The following is a 14,896-nucleotide window of genomic DNA, read 5'->3' on the forward strand; positions in this document are numbered from 1 at the left end:
AATAGTGATGACGAGTGGGCTGATGATCTTGATGCAGACGAGGATGACTTGGAGGACGGTGATGGTGGAGACTCAATTGGTGAATGCGAACCAGTTGTTTTGGGCACCAAGCGGCCCTCAGATACAAAATTTGAAGACCCTATCATGCCGAAGGTGAAGAAAAGTATGGACGGGTCAGCTCAGCATTTGAAGGCCAGCGATTTCGATGATATCACCAAGGAGATTCTCACTACTGCAATCACAATTTTCCGGTGCCTGGTTGTCACTCGCGCACCATTTCCAGACTCGATCCTCATCGAGACGAAGCTTGCTAAGGAGGCCTGGTGTGAAGCATGCAGTGCCAAAGGGATCAATGTTCGACTAACACCTGGGTTAATGAAAATGGTGAGCTGTCTAATTTTGTGATTGTATTGGACTCATTCATTGTGATCTAGATCTTGAAGAGAACTTCTCATGTCCGTGGTGAGCTAAAGACCAAGATGCGATCCCTGACAGGGTCATTTTTTGGCTTTCGTGCGAATAACAGTAGGGAAGTGATTAGGTGCAATCGTGATTGTGCAGAATCTCTCAAGGAGGGTTCACTGTTTGCTTACAAGGTGTGTGATGAATCATCTACATTATTTGGTGATTGAACTCATGCGACTCTAGGACTGGGAGTTGAAGCAGGGAATCTACAAGACGGACTTGTTACAAATGGGTGTCAATCACATGTGGTTTGCGAACCGCAATGATAAGGGCATCATTTACCACCAGTACTTCAACCCTTTTCCTGTCAAAACAATGGCACTCTTGCTGGCGTCTGTGAGTACTAGGACTGTTTTTCTGACATTAACAACACTGATATGGTTGAATGACAGATTGAATGTTGCATTGACGAGTGGGGTACAGGTATTAAAGAAGATGTCAAGTTCTCGGCAGCAAATTATGCGTCTGTCTACAACACCCATCTTGACTCCTTGCAGCGCTTTGAGGAACACACGGCCCCCTACAAACTCCTCGAAAAAATCCGTGTCAATCTGCATGATGCAGCTAGGTGAGTCTTCATTCAATCTATGCTACTGCATTCTAATGGCAACTCGAAGGTTTCATGCAGGTGTAGACTTCCTCCTCACGTCATCAACTGGGTCCCGCGTGACTGAGGAAGCATTCGATGATGCTCTTCTGGAGTATGAGCAGGAGTTGCAGGACAAGGAGGAGGAGGAACGGGACGAGAGGGATGGGACAGAGGCTCAGGGAGAATAAGTAATTCACTACTATCGAAATATAATGCTTTGTCTGATGTTGATTGGAAATCCGAGTCCGCCGTTTGTTTCATGATTGACCAGCCGCCATTCAGATCATGCAGGTGTCAGTAGAGCGGGTGGAATTTGTAGAACTATATCGTGCTACATACAGGTGCGCTATGTCAGATATATTTTGTCACTCTCATGTTACATGGTATGTCGTAGCGCTCTGTAGAGGCCTTGGGAGCTACATTGCTCTACAGATTGGGGGGATGACGACAGGGCTACAGAGGCTATGTTGCCTACAGAGCCCTATATTCTCATCTGGATTTTTCCTGATGTCTGTCCTGGTCTGATACTATTCTTTATGGTGATTGCCAATGCACGATTTTTGGACTGCGAAGAATGAAAGGCACATAGAATGTTTACCCATTGAAAGACATAATGATGCCAATCTGTGGATTACTGTTAACTTGTTGCGGTCCCACCCTCTAAGGATTTTTTGAGCATGAACAAAGGGTTGCGAGAAATGATAGGGAAGCGACGGCATAATTTGTACCTGAGCTGCTACCTATGTGCGGAAACCACATCTAACATGCGTGTGTGATACGTATGCTGCAGCTGTATGGTATCATCTCTAAACTACAGATGCGAAACGTTCAGAGGTCCAAAAACTTTGAAACAAAAACATACCACTACAATATTTCTATGGTCCTGATGTCCATCAAGTCTCCAACAGAAACCAAGTCTTGGACTTGTCCAATGATATCACAATCCATCACAATCCTCTTATATTCTCCACTGCGCTGTTGCATAAGCAAAAATGCACTGAAAGGCTGCCCAAGGCGAACAAACAACTGCAATGCTCGTGATTCTAGGTGAGGCATCTCCTGTTTTACAGAAGAACCACCAGACCAGTCGTCCGACGGAGTAGAAGGTGATGTCTCATAACCCTCCTCGCTCTCCGCATCATCTCCATAGTCAGACGGTTCTGGAAGTTCTGCAAAGTCAGGTAGCTCCAGGAGAGACCAATCCCAGGGACGGACGAGGAGAAATCGTTGCTCAGTGGGCCTTGCCGGCCAGAATTTAACCAGGGTCTCTCTTGTGGTGATAAGCAAGTCGTGAAGTCCGTCTGCCTTCACCCTATACATGAGATGACTTTCCGGGGTTGGACTACCCACCCGGCATCTGACTTCCGTGACATTGAATGCAATACAAGACAGATGCAGTCTTTGTGCTGCGAAGTGAGGGGCGCTCGTGTTCCAAAGCCGAGTATAAAGGTTTGAAGCGAAATCAGCAACCCCCATTTTTCGCAGTGAAGAAACTGATGTCTGAATTTCTTCCTTGGATAGAGGTGGTGGCTGGCATGGTGGAGCTTCATACAAAGTGATGGAGGCCGGTAGACAGCTGTTGAACTCTGATGATTCTCCGACCCAATCGAGGCCAGTGATGTCCCCCGACTGAGCCACGATCTCCTGCAGGAGCCGCCCGAGAGCCCTGTCCTGCTTCTCACCATAATCTACATGAAGACGGACACTGAGGATGCCAAACAAAGAGTATGCGATGTCTTCCTGACGTGCGGTAACGTGGGTTGACGCCCAATGGAGTTTTTCTCGCGTGTTATGCATGCTGGGACGGAAGGCCACAATGACTGGTCTGTCTATGCCCGTCGCGTCCTTCATCTCCTGCATGATTGCGATGGAATCCTTGTGGTTGGGAGTACGATCATTACGATAAAGAGTCCAATTGTTCTGATAAAATAGAATGACTTTGGGAGCGATGAATTCCTGAAACGTCCATCCGCGCGTGTTCCAAGCGCTCCTTGTCAGTCCGCCAGACTTTGATGAAGGCGGAACATCAGACAGGTAGACGATCATGAGCGCAGAATGATGATACCATATGAACATGGAGTTGACCGATTCTTGGACTTCGACATTGTTGCTCTTGTCGATACAGCATGTATCGCTCCATGCCCAGCAATACCCCGCATCACGAGCAGTTCTGCAGAACGACCGCAACTTCGTAATGCCGCCAACTGGATCCAACTCCGAGTCGTACACAGACTTGCCCTGGATATCCTGCAGCAGTGGCTCCTTCCCTTCCCACCTGTGTGATAGCATGGCACATTGCAGGTATCTCTTCACCACTTCTTTGATGTGCGCAATGTACAAGTCTGCATGCGTGATTGTTGATGACACGAGCTCCTTATAAAGCATGCTCATTTTGAAGGTGCCTATCTGCGTCTCTCGATCGCATAAGAGACCTGTGGTGGTGTCGAGTACACGCAGCGGAGCATTGTCGAGTTGGGCATCGATAACCTGTCAAACAGTGCATTCTACTTCAGAAGGTCTGAGATACTGCTGGCGCATTTCTGGAGAAAGAGTTAAACATGTTGATGAATGCGTTATCAGAGACTTACTTCATGTCTGAACATCAGGTGCATTGTCCAATATCGAGAGCATTCTTTGGAAGGTTTCAATCACTTCATTGTAGCAACGCGCACCATGAAGCGCTGCATGCTTCAAGTTGTATCCAAGATAAGACAAAGAGTCCAGTTTGATGAGCTATGTATCACCAAGATGAGCATTGGCTATGGAACGATAGCTCCAATCGCACCTTCTGCGCATTGAGAAGTGCATCCATCCATAGCATTTTGCCCAACTTTGCCTTGCTACGATTTGCAAAGACGACATCAGATGCAGAGTTTGAGTTGATTATCACCGAGTATAGGTCAATGGCCCTATCATAATCATTCGCAGCGAGGGCGGAATCTCCATTGGCAGCACATAGCACGCTACATTGTTGCTTGAATTCTGAGCCAAATGCAGGTGAGTATGATGGCCTCGGGTGACATCACTAAAACTCGCCATTGGACCAATTGAGGCAGCTGGCCTTCGCAGTCTCATGGATGGTGTCCATCATGTATTTGTGTGCATGGAGGGCTTGATCGGGTTTACCTACTGAAAGGAATGCCTGGCACCGTTTCTGGTGTGTGGTGAGCAGTAAGGACTCAAGATCCCAGCCAAAGAGCTGCACAAAGTACTAGGTTTTGAAAAGTATTATGTATGCAACATTTAGACGCACCACGGTCAAGTCTTGGTATGCAAAATGAATGTATTTCAATAGAAAAGCATCTGAGTTAACAGCAGCAGTGAAGTGATCAGTGGCTTCATCGTAATGCGCGCCATCGAAAGCTTTGATTCCGAGCTGAACACGTAGATATGTCTATTGTGTAAGTTGAGCATATTAGGATTGATGACTGAGTGCGGCCACATGACACTCACTTCCACAACATGACGCGCAAGAGAATCGACTAATCGCTTCTTGGACCGCTACCAAGTGGCACCCTGGCAAGGACCCCAGACACCAGCCATCAACAATGCACTCAACAGCACTAACATCGCTCAATGTCGACAAGCCGCCGCAAACGGCTTCCAAATCTTAATACTTCAACAACCCAGTTCTATCATAAAAGCAACAAAACACAAAAACAATTAAGAAAATGTCATTAGGGCTGCACACCGTCGCCGTAATAGATGGTTTGTATGGCGACCGTCGACGGATACGGTTGCCATACTGGCGGGTCTGCAAAGGGAGGCAGACAGGTACGGTGTACGGCCAAGCTGTACACCGTACAAACCATCTTCCATACAGCCGTCGACGGTACCTTTACGGCTTATATGGTCGGAACAGGGTGCCGGTTTACCCAGTAGCTTCTTGCCCTGAACTGCCATGCCCTGCACCACCAACAACAGCGACAGCGACGAGTCTGATGGCTTTCTGCATGTGCTTTACACTAATGGAAGCATCACTGTCAGTATGTTTGTTACAATATTTACTGAAACTTTCCTAGTTACTACTTGTTTTTTGTATCCTGAGCTGGCCTTTCTGCCCACAATGTCCTCGCCTACCAACGAGCCACAATTCCAGACTGTCCTCGGTCGTGGGCACCGTGTCAAAAATACTGCATGCCTGACTGAGAGTATCACGGCGGAATTGGAAGGTAGTCAAGATGTTCCTGCTGCGAAGTCTAAGCCACGGAGAAGCAAGAAGTCAAAAACCACCCAGAATTGCTTCCATGGTCTTACTGTTGAGGGTGACTTGGATGATGAAGGGAGTGACTATACTAGTCCTTCAAGCTCGCAGTCAGATACTAGTACGTCAGACTCTGATCAAGGAAGTGATGTCATCGAAATCACAAATGAAGAGGTAAGTTTAATATGGCTCTAGAACATTATGTGTGCTCAACCTTATGCAAAACAAGATCGCTCACTTGTTACCTTCAAAAATGGTTCTGGAACACCCAAACAGGCGCAACAAGCGCAAGTGCTTGGCCAAAAGGTCGACTCGGACCACTCAGGCACCCACCAACAGTGGGGTTTCAGCCACTATCACTACAGCAGCTATACAAGATAGTCTCATCGAAGAAGATGTCGTACCTGCTGTCCTCACTGCCAAGGTATAGTCATTTGCTGTCCCGTAGAGTTCATTACTTACGATATCATCAGGCTGCCAAGCGGAACCTGATATATTATTTCTATGAGGTTGTACAGCTGAATGCTGCGGGTCAGGCTGGTGACACAGGAGACAAACACTATAAGTGTTATTTGGGTAATCAAAAGGTCCTCACCATCACGTGGGCGATGAAAAGCAGTCTGAATGGTAAGTAGTATCATCACTAGCATATGTTTTGGCTAATACAATATAACTATTAGGTTTGATTGGGCATCTTAAGACACATTTTCCACCTATGTATCAGTTATACCTAGTCATGAAGTCTCGTGGGACACCTCCAACTGAAGACGAGCTCAAATTAGCATGAGGTGACAAAGTTCTCGATCTGGACGCAGCAGCAGCATCCTTGACGCAACTCGAGCAAGCGTCTGTGAATATTGTCGATGCCTTCAATAAGCAAGTCAACAAAGTGTTCGGAGACTGGAGCCAAAGAAAAATTCGAAGACCTGCTTGCAAAATGGCTCGTTGCATGTGATCAACCATTCGAAGAGGTTGAAAAACCAGAGTTCAAAGCATTCGTAGAGTACACTCACCGAGGTTCACTCCGTATTCCTGGACGAATGGCAATCAAGCGACGTATCATGAAGATGGGTGATGAGACTATTGAAGGAATCAAAAACATGATTCGGGTAGGTTGAATCATTCAAAAAAGCATTCGCATTTCTCATATATTAACAGGAACTTGAGGCAAAAGTAAGCCTTTCTCTCGACACGTGGACCTCAAGCAACCAATTTGCGTTCCTTGCAATTGTCATGCATTATGTGACTAATGACTGGCAGTTGGGTATGTTCGTCCTATTATTTTGTGTACCTAGCATCTCAATTTCAACCAGAGGAGCTTTTGATCGATTTTCGTGAAATTATTGGTGAACACAGCGGTGTAAATCTTGCTGAAGCTGTTTGGAATACACTTGAACTTTATGGGCTCAAAGATCGGGTACGAAGCAGCATGTTACACGATTTATTCACTCATTCTGATATTGTAGATCATGGGTGTTGTATGTGATAACGCTACAAACAATGATACCCTGCTCGAATCTCTTGAAAACCGATGCACTGCCGAAGGAATTGATTTCTCACACAAGAAAGCACGCATCCGTTGCTTACCCCATATTGTACACCTATCAGCAATGCAACTTCTTGAGGGTATCGGTGCTATCAAGCCAGATTCGAGGCATGGAGAGTCTGCATACCAGGACTCGGTTACTGCTCCCATAGACCGCGAGTACGATGACAACACTGCTCTTTTTGACGAAGCAGAAGAGGACAATGAGCAGTTCAATGCACTGCAGGGGGTTTTGTCAGCTGTTGACAAGGTAAACAATGAGACATTCAAAATCAATGAACACATTGCTAACAAATGAATCCTTTCATCCAACAGCTTCGAAAGATCGTTCGTTCTGTTTGGTCAAGCCCACAGCAATGCAAGGCATGGCTTGCAGAGGTGACAATGTCACTCAAGAAAACAGAGAACGCTCTCAATCAAGTGGCACTCATGCTTATTCTGGACGTCAAGACTTGCTGGTCTTCAATGCATCAGATGCTTCGTAAGTACAGTCTTATAATTTGTGATTGAGTGTCAATCAAATTTGCAGGCCATGCATTGGATTTTTGAAAAGCTATCAACGACTTTGTGGCGAAGACGCATGAACTACGCCAATATGAACTTTCTGATGACGATTGGCAGTCGATCGAACTAGTAACAGGGTGGCTGAAGGCATTCCGGTCAGCTACTACTCAAATGTCAACGACCAAGCGCCCAATGCTCTCTTCGGCCCATGCTATATTTTGAGGTCTTGAGGAATCACTTCGGGATGATCTTGCAAACCTTCCGGATTCAGCGCCAGCGAAAATACGACTGGCATTGATCAATGCACATCGGAAGCTCAGCGACTACTTTTTCAAGATCGATGATCCACCGTACTATGTCTGGGCATCAAGTAAGTTTTGTACTACAATTTGTATTTCTAGTTTGATAGCTAATCTAGTTCAAGTACTTGATCCCCGCATCACTTATGAAGGTCTCCGTGATGACTGCGCTGCCGATGATGAAAGTACATGGTTGCAAATTGACTCGCTGAAGAACGACCTACATGCCCTATATAAAGCTGACTATATCGCTACATCCGTTGCACGGGACTGCACACCATCTACCAGCACAGGCCACCATGCAGATGTGTCAGATGGCAGAATGTCCCCATCAAAGGTGAACTTTACAGCGAGGTATAAGAAGCGGTCAAATCTGTCAGTGGACGAATTCGAGGAGTATCTGAAGCTTCCGCAAGAGGACTTTGACCTTTGCGACCCCATTCAATGGTGGGCAGGTCGCCGAGCACAATTTCCGAACCTCTCTTGACTTGCGCGTGATATCCTTTCAATACCTGGTGAGTACTTACTCCATGTCCCAGGTGTCTGTACTTAGTTCTCTTCTTTGTAGGATCTGCTGTTGCTGTTGAACGAGTTTTCTCTGGTGGTTGTGACATGGTTTCACTGCGGCGCGCTAGTCTCAAGCCTGAGACTATCAGGACATTGATGCTCATGAAGGCGAGGCTTCGTTTGGGTCATTCGTAGATGATTTGCATTCCGTATGTACCGTACACCGTCGTATATGTCCGTATAATTCACCGTACCGTACCGTCCACTTCGTCCACCACCAATGTCATGTACGGTGTACGGGTTAGCTGTATACCGTATTTATACCATATGTATACGGCCATCTACTGTATACGGTACGGTGTGCAGCCCTAAATGTCGTCCAACAACCCCATTACCCCGCCGGTAAACACAGAACCCAAAACATGTGGAAGAAAAGCCACAGCCAGCAAAGCTCTTCTGTCAGCAAGCAAAAGTCTAGAAGAACACCTGGCGGGCACAGGAATCAGAACTGATATCATCACCATAATCTCAGCAAGAAAACATCTCAACATGAACAGAATGAATCTATCAACCGCAGGAGGAACCATCACGAACATTGTCGGCGCTCTACTTGAAATGAGTCTAACCTCAAACTTAGGAGCAGTATACACGGAATCGCTCAGAGCCATAGCAATTGTCCTCTATGATGTAGAACAAACTATCGACACTAACAACATCCTCAACAAAATAGCAGCCCTACTCGGAGGCCCGATCGCTACCCTAGATGAGAAAGTAGAAGTGTTAGAAGCCTTAACGGAGACCCACACAACTGCACTGAGCGAAGCAGTCAAAGAGGTACGCACTCAATTAGATAAATCAGCATCAGGAATAGAAAAGGTGGTCAAAACGGCCACACAAGCTACTAACCAACCCGAAATGAGCGCAGAGGCACCAGTAAAGTCTGAAGGACCTCACACCTATGCCTCTGCTGCGAAAGCGGGAATCCCCAAGACACTGACGAAGATTCTTTCACACAGTGAAGCCCAAGCAAGACAGCTCCTAATCGACAGAAGGTCCATCTTAACCCCAAACACCCTCAAGGAACTCAACGAAGCTCAACTAGTAGTGAAAGCCACACTAGCTCTAGAACTCATGGCCAAAGAAGGAACAACGGCTCCAAAAGATACAGCAATACTGTCAGCAAGGAAACTACCCCACGGAGGGATACTTTATGAACTTAATGCACCCATATCTGTGGAATGGCTCAACATCCCAACCAATAGAAGTACTTTCCTTAATCATTTCGACGCTAACACTATCATCAAAGACAGAGCATACCACCTATTAATCGAGAATGTCCCAATATCCTTCGACCCAAACTCAAAGGCAGCCATAGCGGAAATAGAAATCAAGGGCGGACTGCAAACGAACTCAATCTCCAAGACACGATACATCAAACCAGTAGCAAGACAAAGCCCGACTCAAAGAACAGCACACATCGCGCTCACTCTCAACTCCAAGATAGCTGCAAACCAGATCATTAGATTCGGACTATCTATTGAGGAAAGAAAGTGTATGGAAGGAAACTGCTAACGGAACCCACAAGATGCCTAAAGTGCCACACCTTCAACAGAGGCCACATAGCCATGGACTGCCCTAAAGAAAACGACACATGTGGAACATGCGGAGCAGAACATCGCACAGCAACCTGCAAGGTTGACGACCCAGCATTCTATCATTGCATTAACTGCAAAGAGGACAGACATGCATCATGGAGCAGAGAGTGCCCAGTCTTTACTGGAAAGTGGAACACACAAAAGGCAAGAAATGATGAAGCCCGGTTCACATACTTCCCAACAGATGACCCGCTTACATGGGAGACAATTGAAGGCCAGACAGAAGACCCAAACGACCAGCAACACAATCAGCAAGATACTGCACCTCAAGACCACATGCAAGGATGGAAAACAGTCCATCAGCATCAACGACCGCAGAACAAAGGAAGATACAGAACCAACTCTAACCGCATCCCTCTAGGTACCCAGTCAAGATTAACGGAACCATGGACACACTTTCATGAACAAGAAAGACAAAACATGAGAGACAACGAAACCCCCCCACCAATACTATCAGGAAATCATCATCAAACCACGCCTCTGTGATGGGAGCTATCACCTGACCGCCAAGCAGCATATTTTAGCGAACAAGAACCACCAAACTGGAACTAATGCCGGACACAACCAATGAACCCCCTGTCAGGACCAACCTCAAAATTTGGCAACAGAACCTTCCAAAATCGCTAAACGCATGGGAACATATGCTCAGAAACCTCAACCCCGACAAATATGACATCACATGCATCCAAGAACCATACCTCAACCCAGTAAATCTTGCCAATGCCTCGAACCTCAGCTGCTTCTGGGATGTGGTATACCCATCAAATCACCACTCAAATCTGACCTGCTCCCAAACTCTCATCCTAGTCAACAAAAGAATCTCAAAAAACAACTGGCACATAATTCATGTAAACTCGCCAAACGTAATGGCCATCGAACTAACAAGTCCCTACGGAAAGGTGCGCATATATAATGTATACAATCACTGTGAAAACAACAGCATACTCCATTTCATGGAGAGACACATGCACACTGAAAATAATGTAAGACGCAACCACGAAGGTATCGCTCAAGGCGAAAACCAACCAGATGAACATATGATATGGTTCGGTGACTTCAACCGTCACCACCCTATGTAGGAATTAGCTAACAACACGCATCTATTCACTGCAGCAAATTTAGACGCTGCAGGAACTCTCATTAACCTCTTAGCTCTGTACAATATGACACAGGTACTCCCACCGGGAATGGCGACCCTCGAAGCCTCAAACATGAAGAACCTCACTCGACCCGACAATGTCTTTTGTTCAGATGGAATGGAACAAGTATTCACGCAATGTGAGGTCATGTACCACCTCCGCCCAGTAATTACTGATCACTTTCCCATCATCAGTTCTCTAGATCTCAGCCCAGAACGAATCAACACCACTCTGTGCCTGAATTACCGTGCAGCAGACTGGGACACATTCAACGAAGCACTAGAACAAAGACTCGCCACATATCCCCCAGCTGAGCTCACATCTGTAGTCGAGCTCGAAACAGCCTTCACAAAACTCACTCAAATCATAGCAGATACCATCAAAGAGCATGTCCCAAGAGTCAAACCATCTCCCTACTCGAAAAGATGGTGGTTGAGAGACCTAGATCAAGAAAGAAAATCAGTACATAAACTCGGAAGAGAATCAAGACACCGTTTAGCCCAACGCAACCATCCGATACACGAAGAATACCGAATAGCTCACAACCGATTCTCCGAATCTATCAAGAAGGCCAAAGAAGAACACTGGAAGACCTGGCTAGAATCGCTAACATCAACAAACATGTGGAACTTTCACCGATATGCCACCAGCAACCCTGCAGACCAAATTCAGACCCGCATCAAGACACTCAAGGACCCGAGAAACAAACAGCAAGACAACACCACACAAGACAATGCACGCAAGAGTGAACTTTTGTACCAGACCTTCTTCCGACAACCCCCCAAAGATGACCATGTGGACCCAAATTTCGCCTATGAAGCTCCCATTTGTGAATTCAGACCAATCACTAACCAGCAAATTTACAGAGCAATCTCCCGTCTCTCACCACACAAGGCTCCGGGTCCGAATGAAATCAGCAACATAGTATTCATGAAGAGTGCACTCCTAATAGTCCCATACCTCGGCCCGCTATTCAGAGCAACCTTCGCCCTCAAAGGATACCCAGAACAATGGAAAAGGTCCTCAACAATAGTATTACAAAAACCAGGTAGACCAGACTACAGTCTCCCGAAAGCCTACAGACCAATAACTCTTCTCGACACCATGGCTAAGATCCTCTCCTCGTGTGTAGCGGATGACCTGACGTACATTGCAGAACAACATAACTTACTCCCCGCAACACACTTTGGAGGCCAACCAGGCAGATCAACAACAGACTCACTGCATGTACTGACGAAATTCATAACAGACGCCTGGGCATCCAAAAACTGCTTCATATCGGTACTCTTCCTTGATGTCAAAGCTGCCTTCCCAAGTGTAGTAGTACACAGACTCCTCCATAACCTCAGGAAAGCCAGAATACCGGAAGAGTACATTGAATGGTATGAAAGAAGACTAGCAAACAGAACGACAACACTTTGCTTCGACGACTTCGTATCAGCCCCCTTCGACATACAAGACAGAGTAGACCAAGGATGCCCATTATCACCTCTTGCCTTTATCTTTTACAATTCTGATGTACTGAATGTTGCAGACGCAAGACCAAGCAAAGGAGAACTCAGCCTGGGATTTCTAGATAATGTCGCAATCGCAGCAAAGGCCAAAACGTATGAAGAAGCCAATGCAAAACTGGTGAACATGATGACCAAACCAGGAGGAGCGCTTACATGGAGCGAAGAACACAACACCGAATTTGAGCTCGACAAAACAGCGCTAATATGTCTATCGTGAAAGAGAATCCTGAACCCGGTTGACCCAAGGAAAACAATCCCCGTCCCGCACCCATCCATAACGATAAGAGATCATGTCATTCAACCGTCAAGCTCACACAAATTTCTAGGAGTTATCATCGACCAGGAACTACGATTCAAGGAACACGCCGACTACGCTCTTGCTAAGGGAACTAAGTACACGCTAGCCTGCAACAGGATGATAAGGCCAATGAAGGGACTCAGAGGAAGATGGATGCGGAGACTATACCAAGGAGTTATCGTTCCGAAGATGTTATACACTGCTGACATATGGTGTGCAGGCATATTAGCAAAGGGCAAAGGCAACAAGGCAGGAGGAAGAGGAGCACGCGGCTTTGCCTCGAAAATGGCCAGAGTACAAAGAATGGCAGCCCTACTCATCACAGGCACGATGTGCTCAACCCCATCTGATCTGCTTGATGTCCATGCTAACATCAAACCCTTTCAACAGACTCTCCATCAAATCTGTCACAGAGCAATACTCAGACTAGCAACTCTGCATGAGAACCACCCACTCCACAAGAGCATCAAGTCCGCATACAACTTCTATGCAAAGTGCGAATTCAAGAAAGAGAAACACCACCCATCCCCCATTCACAAACTCACCAGTGAGTTCAAGCTAAACCCATCAATGATAGAAACCATCCAACCCGTATGGCACTACACGAAGTGGATCCCAGACGTAGAAGTCCATATCACAGCATCAAAAACAGCAGCCTACTATGAAGATGAACTGGCAGAAGAAGAGTTACAGGTATATTCAGATGGGTCAGCCATAGAGGAAGGAGTCGGAGCAGCAGCAGTGCTCATGGATGGAGAGCGGAAGGTGAAGGAGAGAAGATACCACCTAGGAGGCATTGGAGAACACACGGTGTACGAAGGGGAGATTGTAGGCATGCTGCTCGTGGTACAGCTGTTGAAAGAAGAGGTGAGAAGGAGGGGAAACATTTCAACCATGGCACTGGGAGTGGACACCAGGTGGCAGTGCACGCAATGATGGCATTTCAATCGAAACCGGGACACTACCTCATGGACATGTTCCATGACGAGCTATGCAAACTACTCACAGACAATGAGAACGAGACCCACAAACTGGTGGTTAGATGGTCAGCGGGGCACATTGGTATCGAAGGCAATGAAGAAGCAGACAAAGAGGCGAAAAAAGCTGCAAGAGGAGAATCATCAGATGGGCACCTCCTACTCCATTCCCTTCGCAAAACGGACAACTCACCAGTAACCCTCCCAAGAAGCAAATCAGCAATCAAGCAACTGTTCGACAAGAGAATTGCAGACGAAGCAGCCTCAATAATGCGCCTATCCCCCCAATATGCGAGATTCAAAGAAATAGACCCACGCACCCCATCAAACACCTTTTCATGAATTGCAGACCACCTCCCGAGATGCCACTCATCTCTCCTAGTCCAACTTCGAACTGGTCATGTCCCACTAAACAAACATCTACACCGCATAGCATGAAGCCCATCCCTGCGCTGCCCATCCTGTCAGGAAAGAGAAGAATTCGTCCACCATGAGCCCCTTCAGTGAATTCACCCGTCTCAGATGGACAGCCAAGGATGACAATGTACCTATAGAGACGGGCCATCCCATGTGGGCCCATGGACATAATTGTACCATGATATACGAGTGGGCCAGGTGAATGTGTGTACCCAAGACACACGGATGGGCCGAGGGCACATTATATAGACAGTGGTATAGGAATGTAGTAGTATATAGGACATTATAAATGCTAAATCTGGTTTACATTGGAGACAAGTGGGCCGGCTGGATGTGTGTACCCAAGGTAAATGGATGGGCTGATCATATGAGTGGGCTGAGTAAATTTGTGTACCCAAGATATATGAATGTACTAGTATATAGGACATTATGAATGCTAAATCCACTTTACGATGGAGACGAGTGGGCCAGCCGGATGTGTGTACCCAAGGTAAACGGATGGGCTGGGGGTATATAGTATAGACAGTGGTACAGGAATCTACTCGAATAGCGAATCCGGTGTACAATGGAAATGACCTAGCCGGAAGAATCATATACACCGGAAATCTGGTAGGTATATTCACCAGCCTTGGATCCAGTAGGTACATTCACTGGCCTTGGATCTGGTAGGTATATTATCCAGTCCATGCATCATTTCAGGTCCGGTGTAGAGACTCATGCCTCTCATTGTGCAATATGGCAGTTTTCACTGGGGAGTACATGGCACGAACTTGTAGCATCAC

At 46.6% G+C, this 14,896-nt stretch overlaps 5 protein-coding genes across 5 annotated transcripts; 4 read left to right on the forward strand and 1 right to left on the reverse strand.

Annotated features, from left to right (window-relative positions):
• The first annotated feature begins 47 nt into the window (after positions 1-47).
• F5147DRAFT_679729 (uncharacterized protein) lies at positions 48-1,270 on the forward strand. Its single transcript, XM_041436269.1, has 5 exons — positions 48-384; positions 435-596; positions 649-801; positions 858-1,033; positions 1,083-1,270. The coding sequence occupies exons 1-5, from the start codon at positions 145-147 to the stop codon at positions 1,240-1,242; spliced, it is 891 nt and encodes a 296-aa protein (XP_041296064.1). The 5' UTR covers positions 48-144; the 3' UTR covers positions 1,243-1,270.
• Positions 1,271-1,918: 648 nt separating this feature from the next.
• Positions 1,919-4,624, reverse strand: F5147DRAFT_650192 (uncharacterized protein; the record flags this gene model as incomplete). The annotated part of the gene is made up of 8 exons (XM_041433422.1): positions 1,919-3,541; positions 3,643-3,686; positions 3,727-3,787; positions 3,840-4,036; positions 4,181-4,265; positions 4,308-4,448; positions 4,508-4,536; positions 4,570-4,624. The coding sequence occupies 8 exons, from the start codon at positions 4,622-4,624 to the stop codon at positions 1,919-1,921; spliced, it is 2,235 nt and encodes a 744-aa protein (XP_041296065.1).
• Positions 4,625-9,245: 4,621 nt separating this feature from the next.
• On the forward strand, positions 9,246-9,686 carry F5147DRAFT_570840 (uncharacterized protein; the record flags this gene model as incomplete). Its single annotated transcript, XM_041431015.1, has 1 exon — positions 9,246-9,686. The coding sequence occupies one exon, from the start codon at positions 9,246-9,248 to the stop codon at positions 9,684-9,686; it is 441 nt and encodes a 146-aa protein (XP_041296066.1).
• A 646-nt stretch (positions 9,687-10,332) lies between these two features.
• Positions 10,333-10,719, forward strand: F5147DRAFT_556538 (uncharacterized protein; the record flags this gene model as incomplete). Its single annotated transcript, XM_041430516.1, has 1 exon — positions 10,333-10,719. A coding segment is annotated over one exon (387 nt), but the record flags the coding sequence as incomplete, so codon positions are not given.
• Positions 10,720-12,690: 1,971 nt separating this feature from the next.
• On the forward strand, positions 12,691-13,656 carry F5147DRAFT_571049 (uncharacterized protein; the record flags this gene model as incomplete). Its single annotated transcript, XM_041431030.1, has 1 exon — positions 12,691-13,656. A coding segment is annotated over one exon (966 nt), but the record flags the coding sequence as incomplete, so codon positions are not given.
• Between the last annotated feature and the right edge of the window lie 1,240 nt (positions 13,657-14,896).

This window comes from Suillus discolor, assembly GCF_016758755.1.
Source record: "Suillus discolor strain FC423 chromosome Unknown F5147scaffold_11, whole genome shotgun sequence".
Classification (NCBI taxonomy): domain Eukaryota; kingdom Fungi; phylum Basidiomycota; class Agaricomycetes; order Boletales; family Suillaceae; genus Suillus; species Suillus discolor.

What these genes read in the sequence shown, in the direction of transcription:
- F5147DRAFT_679729 (XM_041436269.1), top strand. Translation starts at nt 145, where the DNA reads ATGCCGAAGGTGAAGAAAAGTATGGACGGGTCAGCTCAGCATTTGAAG. An exon ending in GTTCACTGTTTGCTTACAAG is followed by an intron (nt 597 to 648) that starts GTGTGTGATGAA and finishes ATGCGACTCTAG; the next exon opens with GACTGGGAGTTGAAGCAGGG. An exon ending in TGGCACTCTTGCTGGCGTCT is followed by an intron (nt 802 to 857) that starts GTGAGTACTAGG and finishes GTTGAATGACAG; the next exon opens with ATTGAATGTTGCATTGACGA.